The sequence below is a fragment of the Peromyscus eremicus genome, chromosome 5, assembly GCF_949786415.1.
Source record: "Peromyscus eremicus chromosome 5, PerEre_H2_v1, whole genome shotgun sequence".
NCBI lineage: Eukaryota > Metazoa > Chordata > Mammalia > Rodentia > Cricetidae > Peromyscus > Peromyscus eremicus.
The window spans coordinates 67,984,560-68,005,045 of NC_081420.1; the positions used below are offsets into that span (position 1 = coordinate 67,984,560).

Sequence of the window (20,486 nt, forward strand, 5' to 3'; positions counted from 1 at the left end):
CATCTATTACTACTGTAAAGCCTTGTTATTGAACAGGAAACAGCCTTCATTTACTCTTGGCTCTGAGAAACCTTCAGAGAAACGAATCCATCGATAAGTAGAATACTTGGTCAGGCTTCTGGTAGAGATGTCAACATTAGACATGGTTGCTGCTGGTGATCATTTAACCATCATACCATTTTAGATACATTATCTCTTGTCTTCAATTTTAATGAAGAATTATGTTGCTTCCCTTTGTAATTATTGCAATATTTGTCTTGGAATATAAAGTAGGATAATTGGTCTGGAATACATTAGATGATTTTGCTCCTCATTTCCACATTTTGATACAAGTTGTGTATTCTGTTGTCATAGTGGATAATGTTAGACACGCGTTGTTGCACACAGGAATTGCTTACCTCATTGAGTGAACTCGTTGGTACTTTAGCGTGATTGCTGAGCATGTACAGAGGAGAAAACATTATGCTTTTTTATTTTTATCGACTGAGCCTAAGGTTCTAGAAACATACTCTTATAGTCCATTCTGGAGTGATTAATGAGGCAATCTTTTTAAAGCAGGAACCACATGGATCATGCATTTTCCTCCCTAAATCTTCTTGATGGTTTTCAAACTCCCTGTGAGAGAAAAACACTCAACTCAGTGTCTGTGTTATACAACACCCTGGTGATGCAATTTCAGCTTGCATTCATTTCTTGTAACAGTCCATCCTGCCTCCTGTTCCCTCTCGCTGCCCTCCTTCTCAGGTTCTGGTAGATCGGTCACTCCTGCCTGTGCAGTGAGAGGGCAGCATCTTTAGCACCTTTCATGTATATCCTTAGGGTCTGTGAAGGAGGCAACTGAAATACCTTCATTCATAAATGGGTAATGAATGATTTCACAATGAACTGAAGGGAAAGCCATGCTGCAATTCAGGGGGAAATTTGATAAACAGTTTGCAGATTACGTTGAAGTATTTCAAGCATTTGATGTTAGCATATGTACCTGGAAGTGGTGAGAGGTCTTTCATGGTGCATATACCATAAATTTAAATGTGATAGAGTGAGACCACATTCTCAGAGTAAGTAGACCTGAAGTCAAATTTAGAAACTAAAATTTACATATAAATAGAAAATTAACTCAGTTTTCCACACGGATATCTTTTAAAAAAAAGGCTCAATAAGAGGTTAACAAATTTAAAGTTTATGTAAACTAAAAGATTATTTTTTTATTTAATTTTAATTAAACTTCATGAAGTATTTGATACATAAGAAAAGAAGAAAGTATTCTCTAAGCATTCTAAATAACATTGACAGATGTTGCTGACCTAAAAAATTATCTAATCCACCTGTCTATTAGTCAGCCCAGTAATACCTAGCCAAGTAATTCCCAACAAAGGCACGTTAAAACCCTTCACTCTCAAGCTGTGTGTTGTGAGATGTGAGACATTGTGTAAAGGAGCAAAAGAACATAGTGTTGTGTTTTCTGCTCTTCATTCATCTGCTATCCTCTATAAGCAGGGCACTTGAAAGTTTGTCTCAGAGCATTTTGCCTTTCCTCAGGGGAAATATGCAAGAACATTATGTCTCTAGAATAAAAACACCTTAATGTATACTCATTTATCCTAGCAGAATGATTGCAGTGTTACTTTGGAGTGGGTCTGGCATTCAAGATAAATAGTAATTTCCATATATTGAATGTTGGGAGTGTTTCTAGCTAGCTATCATGGTATCTCACATAGGAAGTGGAGTGTGTGTGTGTATCTGTGTATGTGTGTGCACACACATGCATGCACGCACGCACACATGCATATGTGTGCACAGGCCTGATTACTATTCAGCTTTCTTTTGAGAAACAGTTTTTCATCTCAGATTAATTGAACTAAGACTGAAATAAAGCCATCACCCAGGATTCAATGTTAAATGGAATGACTAGTAATGTTAATCTCCTTTGGCAAAAATATAGAAAGAAAGCAAAAGTAGCTAAATACCTACAGGTTGTTGGACTTCCGTGGGCTGAGTGCATTTCTGATTAGCCAGTGTCTTGGAAATTTTTGTCTCTAGCTTAAATAACTAACCAGATTATTTCATGCACCTTTGTGACCACTGTAAACACGAACAAGATCACTGTTTTCTTTTTTTTTTTTTTCACATTTTCCAAACTTCACTATTCTTCATTGCCAGGTGTATATCACAGTCACATAGCATAATTTTACATTAACTTAGTACTCTGATTTTAGTATGGCATGCTATACATCCATATACAGATGCCAAATCATGTGAAACTTAGATATAGATATCCATCATCAGATTGGTTTTCTGTATTTTGTTTGGTTTATTTCCATTTGTTTTTATGTTACTGTTAAGAGAATGTAGGCAGAAGAGTTGAGAATCTTCAATGTATTCTCTATCCTTTTATCCACTCATTCTTTTTTTGATTATCCTTCATCATTATTTTATTTTATTCATTCTTCTCTCATACAATACATCCCAACTACACCCTCCACTCCCTCTCCTCTTCCCAATCCCCTCTTTGCTCTCCCAGATGCACTCCACTCCTCCATTTCCCTTCAGAAAAGGACAAGCTTTCCAATGATATCAACCAAACTCAGCACAATATGATGCAATAAGACACATACCCTGGTATCAACCAACCCAGGAGGAGGAAATAGGTCTCATGCACAGGCATGAGTGAGTTAGAATATTGGGAAAAGTGACTGGCATGAGGATTAGAATTAACTTAAGTTTTTCTTTCTCAGTGTGGGTGCATGTATGTGTGTGAATGCTCCTGGGTTCAGGTGCATGTGTACACATGTACTGAAGCCTGTGGATGTGTGCCTGTGCATTTGGAGGCTAGAGGATAATTCCAGATGTCATTCTTCAGGAGCTGTCTACCTTGTTTTTTGGAGACAGGGTCTCTGGTCTAGAGCTTGACAATCAGGCTAGGTCAGCCAGCCAGCAAACTCCAGGGATCTGCCTGTTTCTGCTCCCCACTGCTGTGGTTTCAAGCATGAACCCCCAAGCCTGGCTTGTTTTAAATCCACAGCTTAATGATAATTTTCACCCTCATTCTATCTTGTTCAAAATTGAGATTCTTATATCAGATAATTGTACATGCTCTTCTTGTGGCCTGTGGTCAATGAATTTAGCGCTGTTGTGTGTGGTTTTAAGCCATACTCATCATTTTCATTACTGTAATCGCTGTGATAGTCTGCCATGGGAGCTGAGTATTTCTTAGAATTTTGGGGTTTCAGTGGCCTTACTAATAACTGAAAAGTAAAGAATGCAAAAATACCTGTTACGCATGTCTTCCTGAAGAGATGAGGACATTCCAATAATATATAAGAATTTCAGTCCTCTCTCAGATTTACTAATAATTTTCTAATATTTTTCACTGGCATTAATACTTTTTGAACATTTGTATGTTATAAAATTTGCTCTCAAAATCAAATAATAACCTACTGCTGTTTACTTTTTGTAAATATTGGTTCAAGGTAAACATGTAGCATACGTCTGAAGCATCAGAAATAAAAATTCAACCTCAAAGATTTTAGGTTTAGCATATTCCCAATTCATATCAATATGATAAATAGAAAAATGTAATATATAACGTCATCCCCAAAATTTTATACTTTCTCAAGGATTTGTGTATTTTAGGAATAGAAAACAAAAATCCAAATTTAATTTTATTAGAGGTTTTATTGTCTTGATTTTCCTTCTTAATGTGATTTTTGTTGATTGTGGTTTATTTACAATGTTCTTTAAAATATATAATCATCCTAAACATAGACAATCTTGCAGTTTAATTAGGAGTTGCCATTCTGGAGAGTAACAGAATAACTAGACATTCTTAGCATTTTAGGCATTCTTTGGCCTTTATTTTAAAACTGCCTCTTGGATGAATGTTACTTGAAATTAAAATATAAGTATTTTTCTTTCCACAAACAGTGAGGGAAATCTTAAGAAACTCAGTAGCATAAACTAAAATATTGAGAGTATAGTACAGCTTGTGAATTCTAAAAATTCTTAACTACGTCTATACAGATCTTTCTGCTCCTCAACATACCCTTAATTTTTGATTTTGCATTTTCCTTGCCTTTAGAATGAGACAAATTGAAAGATGATTTATTTTTAAAATAAAAATCACAGGTTTATATAAAAAACTTTCTTTTCATATTAAATATTTCATCTATGTATTATCTTGAGTTAATCGTAAATTTGATCAGATAAATGAATAGCAATGAATAGCTTTGGTGCATTATCTTCTAAATATTTAAAAACTACTTCATGAATTGAATGCAGTTTTTATGTAAAATCTTTCAAATTTAAATGTAAAAGCAATGTACCAGTTTGACTTACACAATTACACGCTGTTTACTGTTACTAATAAATCATTCTGGGTCCTTCATTTTACAGTTGTCTTTGCCTTTCAGAAGCACACATCTTGCCTTTGATTTCTTTTTTCACAGAGCTTCTTTGTAATGTTATTTGGAAAAAAAATCAAAGTTAAGTGCCTTTGTCCATTGCTTTATCGTTCTAAGGCTGCCTGAAGATTTATTTCATTAAATATATGAATCAAATGTGAGAAGTAGAATAACTGGGGGAAAATTGCTTTCTCTTGCTGCACTAATCTCTTTGAACCTTTCAAAGGACTTTAAAATTATACCACGATAATTCTGATCATTTAGTTAATGGAACTCATCTATGAAAAAGAGGTAAGAAAAGTATAGGAAATTGCACAAAATTTGCAGGGCAGATTCTAATTTTCTTGAGAAATGACTTAACTTCTCCAAGTAGTCAAGGCTAAGAATTTTAAGCAAAGATATGATTGTGTGAATAACAAGGTGATATAGGGAATACTCTTGTGGGGTCACCTCAACTGTGTCATGATCTGACAAGGAAGCTGGTTGGAAGCATGGCCTTAGCTTTGATAACCTTGCTGTGGACTTCTGAAAATGCTAAACATTATAATGTGTTCTGTTTTGCTTTCTTTTTCAAATTATAATCTGTATCCTTGAACCATTTAATGGAAAATTCCAAAATTAAATTGGTCATATTTCAAAATGTTTCCTGTTCTGTTTAGTGTTATAAAGCCTCACTTTATAACCATTCACTTCCATCCTGACCAAAATAGAAATCATTTGTTGTTATTGTTGTTTGGGATATCCATGCAGTGCACATTACCTGTCCATTAGTCAGGGAATAGCTCTTGCATCTTGGCTATCAGTTAACATAATAATCCCTTATTATATTTCATAATGATATCAGACCACAAGAAAAATGATGCCAACAGTTTAGATACGTCTAAGTGAAGCTGGAAAGTTCTAGACTCGATATTAAAGAAGAAAGTTATTGCTAATATTGATTCTAAGAACTTCAAAAGTTAGGGTCGCAGATGTCTGATAAACATTGTTAAGGATAGAAAAGGAATTTGATGAAAAGTTCCGTAGTGTTGATGAATTCAGGCAGCTGCTTGAGATCTTAATATATATTCTCCATGGGCAGCAGGAAGTACCCCATAATTTAGTTCTTCAGTAATGTAAAATATTGTTTTCCTTTTAGAAAGAAGTGAGTAAAGTTATTCAGGTTTGACTGCAGAATCATGTAGTCAAATTTCAGAAAAATAGCATGAGGTTTCAGTCTCTTAAAACTACCTTTAGATGGTCACTCAAGTTGATGGGCTTTCCTAAAACCATACAGTTATAAACTTAGAGATACAGTGTTTTAAAAATCAATGACAAAGATAAACTTTGTGGTGAATTGTAGTGGTATTTGCCCTGCCCATGACCTTGGGCTACACAGCCCAAAGGAGGCGGTGCTTCCTGCACTTGTAGGTGACCTCTTATAAGGGTTTGAAGAAGGGTAACATGCCCCTTCGCTCTGCTCCTGCCTGAGAGGTGGATTCACTCCCAGTTAGATCAGAGGACAACTGCTGCTGTCTACTCTGTTCTGCATTTGTGAGTGTATTTCCTCAATTTTTATCTTGATAAATTCTGTTACCCATTGGTAAACTCCACCTAAGGCTAAATGATGGCATGAGACGATAGTCATCAAGTACCATAAGGGAAAGTTGAAAAGAACTTTGAAGAGGAGGTTCAAGAGGGCGTGAAACCATTAAGAGTGAATAAATTTTTATTGGGCAATGTTAAAATCTATTAAAACCTATCAAGAATATTTAACCTGTAGAAATTTGCAGTGATAATGGTATGATTTACCTGATTTAATCAGATGCAATTTACAGATAGAAGGGCATGTGTTCGATAACATCTGTAGTCCATGGTTGAGTAACCCTGAGTTCCACACTGGGCCATTATGGATTCTAACTCCACACACAGAGTATGATGTGATAACAACATGAGATGAGAATGAGTTGATCAGACATCTGGCAGCCTGAATTTACTGGAAGTCCCTCTGTGACTTGGGCCCAGAGCATTTAGATATCATTTCTGACCCTGGGTACCATTGTATCAATAGATTCCATCTGGGCTGTTCTGGTTCAGAAGTTTACATTTACCCAGGAGGTGTTATTGTCCATGACTGATCCTTGTTTACAGAATCTTTTGTTTCCCTCACTGGCAGTCATTTCTTTCATGCCTTGGGATTTGGTTCTAGTGCCTGGCCTTCATTTGAAAATCAGTCATTCATGGCACAGGAAACAGGGGTTTAAGATGCCTAATGATGAACAGAAATGGAAAGGTATTGTAACACATGGTTTTAGATTTTATTATGCTATGAAGCCACTGAATATTATATGCATATACATACATACATACTTTTCATAATAAATTTGAAAACCTGAAAACGAACATGGACTAGTAGATGGCCCCAAATTTAATACAATATGTTAACAAGATTTTTATATTAGGCTTTTAGAATTGGGAGGAACCAAAAAGACTGTAAGAACACATCATCTCATACTACTGATGGTTGAGGTTATAGACCAAAAATGACCTTGCTATTCTGGGACTTATAATATAATGTGTTCTGAAAAAACACAAAGATCTTGTGGAAAGATGAGCATCTTTTATTTAATTAAGTACTCTTTACCTGTTTATAGATTATCTATTGATTGTAACCCATGTTGGAATGAGCCTATTTGTCCAGTTCCACTAATGCATCTGAAAGATTAGCAAATGCTCTGAGTTATTGAATAAGTATACTTTGACTATAGGATGAAAAACTGTCTTAACCGTAAAGTCAATGCTAAAATTTACTAAGTCGAATGAGGGGACAGCATTATTAGCTGTCTCAATGAGAAGATTATCTTTCAATCTCTTCCCAAACCTTAAACATATATTATGCATACTATTGGTGATGTACACTATTTCTGCCTCACGTTTAAGCTAGTAGTGGCTCATCTTCTTGTATTAACATAACTGGCAAAATGGAAGACTCTCTTCCCCATCTACATTCATATGATGGGTTATTTGCCTTGTTTGGCTGATTCCAATAGCATGTGTTTCCTACTTTTTATTTTATGGTGTTCTATCACTAAGTGTGATAAAAATTGTTATCTTGACCCTATGGAAGATTACTCAAAGGCAGGTTAGATAGCAACTAAGGTAGAACCTCTAGACCCATCTTTGATGATTTCCCTGGTACAATACATACCTGTTCGTGCATATCAATGTGTTCATATGTAAAATGGGATAATAGTACATTATATTATTTTATTACTAACTGTAAGTTGTTGGAAGCAATGCACGAAACTTATTAGTTCATAACCATGAGTGTAGATTTACTCTATACTTTATACTTCAATAAAGTATCCTAAAGTTGTGAGGGTTTTTAGTCTTCTTCTTTTTTTTTTTTTTTAAGACAAGTTCTTGTAACCCAGGTTAGCTTGAAATTCACCATGTGGTTCAAGTCACCTACAAACTTACTGTCCTCTTCTTTACCCTCCTAAGTGTTGGGATTACAATGTGGACCACCTCACCCATGCATAAAGTTGTCTTTAGTCTTATTAATGATGGCTTATTGCCCATTGTATAGTTTGCCTTCTATATATATAAAATTGATATGTCTATTAATCATTTTATTTCACAGTAAAATAATAAAATATCCAAAGTGGTCATTGTACATATTCAGTGTGTATTTTGGATCAATTTCATGATGATTAGACTTTTCCAATCCAATTCATTTTTTATAGTGTCCTTAAATTCCAAAAATTCTTCATTCAATAGGAATCTGGCAATGGGCTTCAGGAGGAGAAAGGTGGAGGCAGAACATAGAGACCATGCTCCTGTCCACAGGTTTTTTGGGTTCTCATTCGCTCCTTCCTCAGATTGAACTTAGTATCTGAAGCATTCCTCTACTTATTTTCCACCTCTACCTTAAACCTGTTCTCTCTTTATCTGCTTCATTATTTCTGAATCTCGAGAGGTCATGTGCACCTTCCTCAATGACATGTCATGTTTACTGTGTCTGTCAATCCTAGAGGTCTGATGTGTGGGCACGGTGTTATGGAATTTCCTGAACTCGAAAGTAACCTGACTTTGTATCAAAGCTCATATCATCTAAAAAGGAAGCTTTTGCAGATTATTTTTGTCATTATTTATTCTTATATCCTTCATCTGATGCTGCACAAATATAGATAAAAAACCGAAGAAGTTGGGCAGAGGGCAAACTTATGAAATACATAAAATTTAATAACACTGCCCCAGGTGAGAAATAAGCTACACAAAAGAGTATTTATTAATTTGCTGTTCATAAGCATGAATGGTCAGGAAATGCCAGTGTCCATGCCTGTGCTAGCAGCACAGTCACAAGATACACACACACGTGTGTGTACCTGCACACACACAAAGCCCACACTGTATAAAGTAGAGTCGCTATGTTGAAACCATCTATGCCATGTGTCCCTAAGACCCTTCCAGGTTTGGGAATTTACCGTATTAATTCCTACTTAGTTAATTTATTTTTACAATAGAAAGATACAAAGCAAAATCAACAAAAGGAAGGGACATAGAGTAATATCTGGGAAAACCACGATGAACAAGTGCGGATTCATTTCTCTACTAAAACATCTGTGTTGTGAAGATGCGTGAGATGTTTTCTACCAAGGGAGGTCATTCATAATTCCTGTGAGTTAGTCATCTTTCCACCTGAATGTCAAAAACACAGAGAAAGAGTTATAAATGGACGAATATTTATGTTGGCTCATGATTTCAAACGTTACATAGTCTACGATTGTATGGCTCCGTTGTTTCTGGACCTGTGGGCATTCAAAATACCACAGTAGAGAGTATAGTAGAGCAAAGCTGTTCACCTCACATTGTCTAGAATCAGAAAGAGGAGAAAGGAGGAGGAAAAAGAGAAAGGGAAGAATGAGAAGAGAGAGGGAGTTGGGGAGGGATGATTACAAGCATTCAGAGGCAAGTTATGTCCTCCAGGGTATGCTCCTAGTGACTTATTTCCTCCAATTAGATTCTATCCCCTACCATTTCTACCACTTTTTAATACTCAATTCAACTATGAATTCATTGATAGTTTAATCTGCCAATGAGGTCAGAGTCTCCTGATTCAGTCACCTTTGAAAATTGCTGACGTTAGGGACTGTTTTTAATGCAGTAGCCTCTGGAAACATTTCACAGACAAATTATGACAGTAATAGTTCTTAAGGTTTCTTTAATCTGCTCCTATAGCTACTATTTGACTAGCATATACCCAAATCAAAAATGCCCAACAGGAAGGCAGGTGTTGAACATAAATAATTTACCTAAGTAATTTAGGCACATTGATACACTCTGCCAAGGACTTATTGGGAATGTTTTCCCCACATGAAGTTTTCAGAGAACAGCCAAGGGCCTGGCATGCTTAAGACCTTTCTGAAGAGAGCAAGTACCAGGCTGGCTGTATATTTCTATACAATGCCATACTCAAGTAGAGGCATAATAGGAGTTTTTAAGGAGTCATCTTTGAACACTGACTATATTACACAGGAAAATTCATTCCACTTATAAGGGGCATTATTGAGCTGAAATTTTAGGGAGGCCTATAAGATTTCATGAAGATTTGATGTTGGATTTGACTGTCATTAATGGAAGGTGTATATTGTTGATAAAGAGGTCATTGAGAAATTCTCGGTAGTGGAAACTGAACACATTGATGTTCAAAGAATTGAAGGAGGAATACCAAGAGCCTGGGATATTTCACATTTGAGTTGTTAGTAAGGAGCCATTAGCACGTCCAGAGGCTGAATGTCCCTCCTGAGGACTTTAAATAAAATATGACTGCTAGATCCCATTTAAAACCTTTAATTTACCTAGATAAAACTTTCTGTAAATTTGATCTTCTGTAGCTACCTTGCTGAATAATGTCATCAGCCCAAACCTCCAAATCAACTGCAGTAGTGAGTTCACTATTGACATAACCAAGGATATAATTAATTTAATAGAATTTTCCTATTCAGTTCTGAAATAAATTGAGATTCAAAGTAACATGGCAGTCTGCCTTAGCCACATATCTCTGTTTTTTTATCAGGTGATTCCAGTCAGCAAATATGCTTCCTGCAAAAAGTCTGAATGTTTCTGCAGAGAATTCACAGTGATGGTTTGGTTATAAAGTGCAGAACTGAGTTGCAGAGATAGCCAAGTCAGTCAGTAAATTCCTTGCTACATAAGTGTGACGGCTGATTTCAGTCCTGCATAAAAAGATGCATGCAGTGGCTCACATCTGAAATCCCAGTACCATGGAGATGTGGCTCAGAGGATTTTTAGGGCTTGCTGGCCAATCAGTCTAGCCAAATCTGTGAGCTCAGGTATAGTGAGAGAATCTGCCTCAAAAATAAGTTGAAGAGCAACTGAGAAAAATAGTGTCAGCCTCTGGCCTCTACTCCCACACCCACACACAAGCACACACAACTTCCCACATTCAGGTATGCACAAACAAGCATGTGCACACCTTTACACACATATTGTAAAATGAGAACATGTTAATAGATACAATCGTGATGAATCATAACTTTGTACAGTTCATGTCGATGTGTACAGTTACTTTCTGGTGGTTTGGCATGTATGTATTATGAGCATCATTTGTGTACAGTAGTTACAAAAAGGGGTTAAAGTGTTGTAAATACACAACTGTCAGTAACTTGTAGGATGCTGAAATAAAATCATTAGGATGTGACATAAGATAGATATACCTAGCCCAGTACCACTTCCTTCCCTGTTGCTTTATTTACTTCCTGGTATAAGACAGTTTTGTTAAATACTTGTCTTGTTGAAATAAAAGAGTATACAGTAGATGCAACTTAAGGAAGAAAGAAGCGTTTATCTCCCTTTGTATTTCCAGGGGTGCAGTCCATCATGATGGGGAAGTTACAGTGACAGGATCGGGGGACAATTGGTCACATTATGCCCTCTATGGAGAAGCAGACGGTGATGAATCCTGGTGCTCAGCTTGCTTTCCCCCCTTTAATCAGTCTGAGGCCCCAACCCATGGGATAGTCCCACCCACATTAATTAAGTCTTCCAGCCTCATCAATTAAGTTTGGATAACCTTTCACAAGCATACCAAACATTTGTTTCCAAAGTGATCCCAAGTGACATGAATTTGACAATAAAGATGGGCCATCACAAGGACATAGAAGGAACTTTAAAGATTATACGGAACACTGTAAGGATACTTTGAGATTTTTTTTTTTGGTTCTTTCAGGTTAACTAGTCATTGTGAGGCTTCATGATGATGTCTTATTGGAAATATAATGAAATACCTTCCCTAATAGCACTGTATCTACTACTTCAATCTAATAAACTACCTAAAGATGTACTAATATCAATTTACTTATTGTATGTAGCAGTTGAGAAATATGCGTTTGTAAAACTTTCTCCCATTATATCCAAGTGGAAGTCATTAAATAGAATTAATGTTTCCAGGAACTGAGTAATTATAGGAGCAAGGAATGTTGGAGAAAATTCCTTTGAAGGTTTTCCATGGGTGGTTTAAGTAGCATGCAATATACAGACCACAGACAATCTGTTGAGTAGAGTGTTGAGAGGTCTGTCTTATTGCATGTGTTTTTACCGAAGCTTGGAAGGAAAACATTATGTCCCATAGTTCCCTCTGTCTTGTCTCTGAATGCCTTGTTTGGTTGTCAATTTAAAGAATAATTTAAGATGTTTGTATGCATTTTGAAAGCCAATGAAATGCAGATAAGTAATTATAATATAGATAACCCAACTGTAACTTTTCCAGTTTTCCTTCCTTCATTTCTGTAAAGTGTCCTTTGTGATTTATGTTATATTCTCTAAAATACATTCCTAAATAGGATCAGCATCTAAGCCCATTTCATACTTCCATCTTGAGTCATCTACGAGCTGAATTATGGACCTAGAGTGAGGCATTCTATATGCATGACTGAGAATCCTTGCTTATTTATAACGTTATCAGAGAAAATGGAATTCAGTAAAAAATGGCAACCCAACAGGTTTTTGCAAGTCCAGACTCTAAACTCACAAATTTTCTCATTAGGAAACTTCTCAGGCCTTCCTCAGGGTCTGTTTACTTTTTGTAAATCCAATTAGAGTGAGCAAAGAATTGGCTTTCTCAGTTTGCAGAAATGGATTCTAGTAAGAGCAAGCGGTTAGCAGCACAGTGCTGTGTGGCTGTAGATTGGTCACTATGGCTGTATGATGGGGCCTCTGCATGCTGTAGCACTGGGTGACATATCACATTCAACCCAACTAATATACACAATGACTCTGTGACATTAAAAGTGAGCTATTTTAAAGTATGACTAGCAAATTATGTTTTAATCAGAAAATATTACTGAACAAATTATTACTAAGCAATGAGAATAAAAAGGAAGCCAAGACTGTCAGGAGCCCTGACTTCAGAAGTCACGTGATCATAGAAGCATGTTTTACCAAAGAACCTCTCTGTTCTTTCTACTGCACCCCCAAATCTTGCAAAGAAATGTGAGTGCTAAAGAAATTCTCAACACATTAACCGGTTTTCAACATAAGTGAGAAATATGGGCATTTTCTTTCCTAGGATCTGGAGCTCCTTTGCATTTGAATTCTTTAGAGTAAAGGGGCTGAAGGGAATGATAAAGGGGATTTGAGAGGGGTGCAAAATAGAATCAATGAAAGAGCCTCTTCCACTGATAATTATTCTGTCTGCTTCATCCTGTCTGGATTCTGGGTCCCAGAGTGAGGCTAGTGGGCCTGAGGAGGGCCATTGGGAAGAGTTGTGCTATGCTGAGACGTACCAGGAGAGAACTGGTAACCTTCATGTCAGAGAAGCAAACCCAACCTGTTTAACAAAGAGGCTGAGCTCACTGACATGCAACTGTATTCCCAGACATTAGGGAAGCTGAGACAGGGGATGGTAGAACCACAGACCAGACTGTACCTCATGGCAAAACTTTATCAGATAAAATAAAAATGAAAAGAAAGGAGAGGGAGGAGAAGGAAATGGATGAAGGTCAAGAGAAGAGAGGGAGAGAAGAAAGAGGGAAGGTCTGGGACAGACTTAGCACAGCTTGCTGCTCTCATAACTCACTAAGACTCACCACCCTACCTGTAAGGCAGATGGGCATCTCTGAGGTTAACTTAAGATTTGTCCCAGAAGCTCTTATGTGGTTGTTAGAAAATTTTATTGCTTAACTTTGTTGTAAGCTGCCTCGTATATTTTTGATAATGAGGCTGGATATACAATTGAGGCAAACAAATTGCTTTGTGTAGCTTTGCCAAGTATCATAGTTCTTAGAGCCAGACACAGACTGCAGAAAAGATGTTTGCCTTTCCATGTAAGCTATGTCCAATGTGACTTAAAATACAGGGTAACAAAAACCTAGAGAATTTTATAAATTCCCCTGGACCTATAACTAGCAAGCAGATCAGAAAGCATTTTAGCCTTGGTATCTTACTTATTTCTTCCTGGGCCAATAACGCTTGTGCCAAAGAGAACGTCTGTAGTATGTTCCTTCACTCAGTCAGTCAGTCAGTGCACACTGAAGTCTTGTCAAATGTCAGGCAGAGGCAGAATGCTGCAAATAAATATTTTCCACAATGAAGTTGATGGTGCTAATTAGATGTTAGTATTGAACATCCAGTGCATGCAGAGGTGCTGCCCAACCATTTACAAAACATATGGGTCCATTCTGGTGTGCAGTTCACTGAGAGGAGCACAGCTCTTCCTTTTACTGGCTCCCCGATTTCTCCTGGTGGAAATTTGGTGAATTTGGTACCCATGGTTACTCATAGGGCTCAATGGAAGTGCTATTATTGCAAGGTAAGGCTTCTCTTAAGACTCCATCTATCAACACATCAGACTTTAAAATATCTTTTAGGTCTTAGTAAAATTAGACTGCCCTGTCTTATTCAGAAGGATTGTCAGAAACTTTCTGAGTTGAAAACAAGGCATGTCCAGCCTCTGTGGTTGCTGAAAAATAGTGGTAGCCTATAGACTTTGAAGTTATGAGTTGCTGATTCTGCATTAAGCTCAATAATACTCTGCATTAAACACCTTTAGGTTTCACAAAATGGTCTCGTATTGAGAGGAACATCACATCCATGATTAAATCAGTGTTCTTTTTGCCCTTTGTGAACCCATATCAGGACAGTTATAAAGGCTACCAATTCCTGTCTTTTGGTAATACTTGGGTAGAAGGCTGTTTCTCTTGCTTGAAACTGAATTTTCAATCCTTGTGGTGTTCCATCCCCTACTGACCTACTGAAATGAAAGATTAGGAGTCATGATTAAATCTAATATTCCCTCCTGTAGTGGCAGGAGGAGCTGGGTCAGCAGAGCCAGTCCTTGCAGATGGCTTTAAAACACCTTTGTGATTTGATCTCCTTGCTGTCCCATCCATTTCTGTAAGTGCCTGTCAATGTCATCCTTTACCACCCTGACAAGTTCCCAAGGTGAGGACAGTGCAAATGAGCAAGCACATTTGTGATGCCTCCTCAGAGTGTTGCTTATCAAATGAGTCAGGCAATGAAGCAAGTCTGGCTTGTAAACTACAAGATAGGTTAGCACATTTACAGGAAGAAAATTCCACCATGGTTTAACCCATTGTAGCATATCATTGTCCCTTTGCAGCAGCCTGGTATAACTCATGTAAAAGCAGCATAAACTCACACATTAATCATGCCATTTATTTTTAAATGAGCTGAAGATGCCTGTCTTTCATTATTTAGTTTAGGATTCTAACTTGCTTTCTCAGAACAGCTTTCTCTCTGTGTGTGTCTCTCTGTCTCTCTGTCTCTCTGTCTCTGTCTCTCTCTGTCTCTCTCTGTCTCTCTCTCTCTCTGTCTCTCTCTCTCTGTGTGTGTGTGTGTGTGTGTGTGTGTGTGTGTGTGTGTGTGTGTGTGTATGTGTGTGTGCAGAGGGATGATAAATGCATTCATAGAGAGCTGTGTGTTTGAGTGTCCCTTAGAGATCACCACAGGAATCACTGATTCATTTTATGGTGTACCCTGCAGTTGTACTGTACCTAGTATATCATATGTCTCTTGGAATCAAATAGCTAGGGAAAAAAGAAAAATTACCTTGTTTGAGTCGTGGTTCAAAGGTTCCTCATACAAGTTTCCCCATTCACTTGAATACAGCATTGTGATGATAGAGGCATGTTGGTAAGAGGCTGTTCATCTCATGGTAGACAGGAAGCAGAAAGAGGATGGTAGACAGGAAGCAGAAAGAGCAAGAATGGAATTGGGGATAAAGTGTAACCTTCAAAAACACATTAAATCACCTCCTTCCTCTAGCAAGACTCTCTCTATTCTAGGGCCAACTGTCTGCGCACCAAGCATCCTATATATGAATCTGTGGACACATTTCCTGTTTAAGCCACAACACTCAGATTTCTACATCAAGTTTGATATGACAATTTGGTTTTATTATAACTAGTTCCTTTCCTATGCTTATGACCAACAGAAGTACATTTTCTACTCTAATAGGTATTATGTATATGAGTCACACCTAGAGCTAACATACTTGTTTCTCTTTCAGATTGGAAGTATGACGTTTCAAAGGCTTTTCCTCAAAGAAAAGATGGGGTGGATGTGGATTCACAAGCATACAGCCACAGGTGGAAAAGAAATTTGGACCCTTTTAAGGCAGTGGACACGAACAGAGCCAGCATGGGCCAAGACTCACCAGAGCCCAGAGGCTTCACTGACCTGCTACTGGATGATGGGCAGGACAATGCCACCCAGATTGAGGTAAATAGATAGTCTGGGTAGTCAATTTTACTTAATTGTTCTTATTTCCTTATAAGATGCCTACACTCTATTGTCCATATCCTGTCTCTTCATCTTACTTTGTGCCTTTTGAACATTTTAAAGAAAAGTTCAACTGGTTGATAAATATACTAGCTAAGTCATCAGTCTGTTATTCCTGAAACAGACAAACATGGGCCCCAAGCAGTAGTGAGAGTAATGGAAGAACACAGCACTGGCTCTCAGGGAATCCACTGTCTAGAGGGTCAGACCACCATGACCAGATCATGTCTACACCAGGTGACATCTGTGAAAAAGTGTGTCTTGCAGTAGGGTGTGATGAATTTTTGTGGAGTTAACAGATCAGAATGATAACAGAGGAATGGCTGTTTAGACAAGGTCTTGGTAAGTTATGAAGAGTTCACTTGGTTTATGAACCGTCATTTAGAAGTAAGACAAGTATTTCTCCTAAAAGAAACCACATCTACACGGGATGAGTTTTGGAACGGCATTGCAAATTAGAGTCTTGCAGGGTTAACTAACTGTCCAGCTTTGCCTATGGCTAGAGAGTTTCATGGCATGTAGGACTTTCATTGCTGATAAAGGTACATTTTTGGAAAAATTGGGCTGACTAATCACTCTATGGCTTTAATTCATCACCTGTTGTGGTTGAAGCCATGAAAGGAGGAGAAGGGTGCTGGAGAGTGGCTGAAAGAGTGTGACTTTGCAGGGGTATATTGGAAGCAGATTTCAGGGTTGCTTCAAGACCTCACAGGAGATGTTGGAGTTCCATGACTCTTAAAATTACAAGTCATAAAAATAAAGTATGACATAAAAATGTTGTGAAATAATCTAACAAAATCAAATTGGAACATCTTTAGGAAGAAAGCAAAGACCATGAAGATGAGAGCAAACAGAGGCTATTGGTTTGGTTTACTGCATTCATAGAGCCAGTCCTCATTTCTTATCTTTGTTAAGAATGAGAATGGGAATGTGTTTCCGTGAAGAAAGAGAAGACTTCAAGTACTCTGTGAGTGGAGGCTGATGGCTGGGAGGCTGAGAGACTAATTACAAAGAGCATCTTAAGTGAATAGTTGAATATAATTTGCATTTCCATGGTTGGTGCATTGTTGAAGACAGAGACAAAATGTAGAGAAACTCTCAGTTCTGTGTCTCTTTCTGACCATGCATGCTAGTTGGCTGAGGTCTTCTTGGACTGGAGAATTTGGTTGGGATATGTGGTCCAGCCATTGTCTGTTTGCATATCCTTTTTCAATTTTATACTTTAGGTGCTATTTTCTTCAAAATTATAGGCTTATAATTTCTGAACTAAGCAGCCCCTTTTACTATTCTAGTATACTCATTACTTCAGAGATAACTCAGTTTTTTTCATTTTTATTAATTTTACATACCAACCACAGATCCCCCTCTCATTCCTCCTCCTGTCTCCCCGAGTGACTCTCCCCCAACCCATTCCCCGTCCCCTCCTCCAAAAAGGTAAAGCCTCCCATGGGGTGTCAGCAAAGCCTGGTATATTCAGTTGAGGCAGGTCCAAGCCCCTCCCCCTGCATCAAGGCTGTGCAAGGTGTCCCACCATAGGTAGTGGGCCCCCAAAAGCCAACTCATGCACTAGGGATGGATCTGGATCCTATTGCCATGGGGCCTCCTAAGCAGACCACGTTACACAACTGTGTCCCCTATACAGAGGTCCTAGTCCAGTCCCATGAAGGCTCCACAGCTGTTGGTCTAAAGTTCATGAGTTCCCACTAGCTTGGTTCAGTTTTATCTGTAGGTTTCCCCATCATGATCTTGATGCCCCTTGCTAAAAGAATCCCTCTTCTCTCTCTTCAACGGGATTCCTGCAGCTCAGGCTGGTGCTTGGCTGTGGATCACTGTATCTGCTTCCATCAGTTACTGGATGAAGGCTCTATGATGACAGTTAGGGTATTCACCAATCTCATTACAGAGGAACTCCAGTTCTGGCATCCTTTCCACTATTGCTAGTAGTCTAAGCTGGGAATCATCCTGGGAACTTCCTTGGCACCAAGTTTCTTCCTTTCTCCATGATGTCTCCCTCTATCATGGTATCTCTTTCTTTGCTCTCTCACTCCATCTCTGTTCCAGCTCGACCATCCTGTTTCCTTGTGTTCTCATCCCCCATTCCCTACCCTCTATTACCCACGCCCCTCATCCTCAGCAGTTTCATGAAGCAGATGCTACACCATTTGGCAAGTAGATTGAGGAATCATTTCATTTCCTCATAGTTAGGGAAATTCTTCAAAATATAGACTGTTGGAAGTGTTGATGTGAGAGGCTCAGTCATGGCCAAATGGCTTCTCTGTGGCCATAGCAGGTATTTCCTTAGGTGCCCTCACAGATCCTTGAATGCCAGGGAGTGATATATCCACAGAGCAATAAATAAAACTAATAAGGTCCAGGAATCAGAGATACGCAGTTTCATGACTCAAAGTGACTGAGAAATCAATTGTGAGGTAGGCCAGTGTTTCTGAAACTTAGACATACTGAGAGAGTACCTTGGTATTGGGGTCAGTGTCCATTCTGATTTCTTGGTACTAGGCTGGACCTGATCCTCTGCATTTCAAAAAAGTCTCCAGGTGGTTCAGCTGAGGCCAGGACACAGGCCAAACTTTGAGTGGTAAAGTTAGCTGTTAGTGTTAAAGATACAAGTATTCTGGAGACTCTTTCCTTCTGTTGCTTACCAAGGATTTCTCGAGGAGTTGTTCTATTGGGATAATGTTAAAAATTGCAAATGCAGCCAGCAGCAGTTATATCACCCATGTGCATTTCAGACTCCATGACTCAGCAAAGTATAGTGCAGAATGATTGGAAAGTATGTGTGATATATTCATATAGAAATGGAAAACAACAGGTTTTGTTTTAAGATCCCTTTGGTCTTGTGCATGGCCCATTCCCAGGTGTATAGGCATCTTATCACAAACTGTCCATAATGTTACTTTAAATACTGATATCTTAGTTAAGGCTTCCATTGCTCTGATAAAGCACCATGAAACAGAGCAAGTTGAGGGGGGGAAATAGTTAATTTTATCTTACACAAGTTGAGGGGGGGAAATAGTTAATTTTATCTTACACTCCCAGATAAAATCTATCATTGAAGGAAGTCAGTGCAGAGAGCCAAGGAAGGCAGGAACCTGGAGTAGGAACCCCAGCAGACTGACTGGGATTGCTACCTAGGGCCTGCTTAACCTGCTTTCTTGTACAACTCAGGACTACCTGCTTAGGGGTGACACTGCTGGGCTCTCCCATGTCAATCATTAATCAAGAAAATTCCCTATAGATTTGCATACAGGTAAATCTGATGGTGGCATTTTCACAGTAGAGGGTCCCTATTCCCAAATGACTCTAACTTGTGTCAAGTTAACTAAAGACTATCAGCATGGTTACTTATTAGTAATTTATGTGCACAAATATTGTTTGGACTGTTATATATTTTGTTCTCTGCAACTAGATAATCTCTTTGATATGAAAGGATTTACTTGCAAAAACTTAATCTGAAAATTGACATGATTTCTTTGATGATGATTTTTATGGGGAAAAAGCTAATTTTGTCATTTTAAAATTGTTATTGTTTTTAGCTTGATATACAAAGTAATGAATTTTGTTTTGGTATTTGCACAGGTAGCTTTTAAAAACTCCTTTCTCCCTGGCTCCTGCCACTCTAGTTTAGAACTTCTTGTCCTCTAACTTTCATGTTACATAATTCTATTTCCTTTCTTCACCTTCCTTAAAACCCCTTCTTTCTCTCTTGTTTTCTTTTGTGGTTCCATGACCTATGCCAGTGATAATAGTGATGCCTGTACATATTCATTTATTTTTGAGTCTAGATTATCTCACGTAATAATTTCCAGATCAATCCATTTTTTGAAAATTTCCTACTTTAATCTTTATGATTGAATACAATTCCATTGTGTACTATTTTGATGTAGCAAGAATCTGCATGGCATTTACAATATCGAGCACATATCAATATAGGGAGAAATTTCTCAGTCCCCCCAGCCCTGTGGTCAGGACTAATCTCTCCCACCTGAGCTCTCATAGCCCCTTATAAAATAATCATTCAGAGGCTTATATTAATTACAAACTGTATGGCCTATGGCTCAGGCTTCTTGTTAACTAGCTCTTTCATCTTAAATTAACCTATTTCTATTCATCTATATGTTGCCACATGGCCATGGCATTACTGGTCTGCTGGCATCTTGTAGCTCCTTAGGTGGTGGACTGGCTCCTTAGGTGGTCTTCTCTCTCTATCCTTCTTGGATTTCCCACCTGGCTCAATTCTGCCCTGCCATTGGCTAATGCAGCTTTGTT

At 38.1% G+C, this 20,486-nt stretch overlaps 1 protein-coding gene across 1 annotated transcript in view; it reads left to right on the forward strand.

The window, feature by feature from the left end:
* Plxdc2 (plexin domain containing 2) overlaps nt 1-20,486 on the forward strand; it is a 394,952-nt gene that overhangs the window by 145,014 nt on the left and 229,452 nt on the right. The window contains exon 2 of the mRNA XM_059263622.1: nt 15,931-16,142. Within this exon, the coding sequence (XP_059119605.1) occupies nt 15,931-16,142 (212 nt within the window). The remainder of the gene's footprint in view (nt 1-15,930; nt 16,143-20,486) is intronic.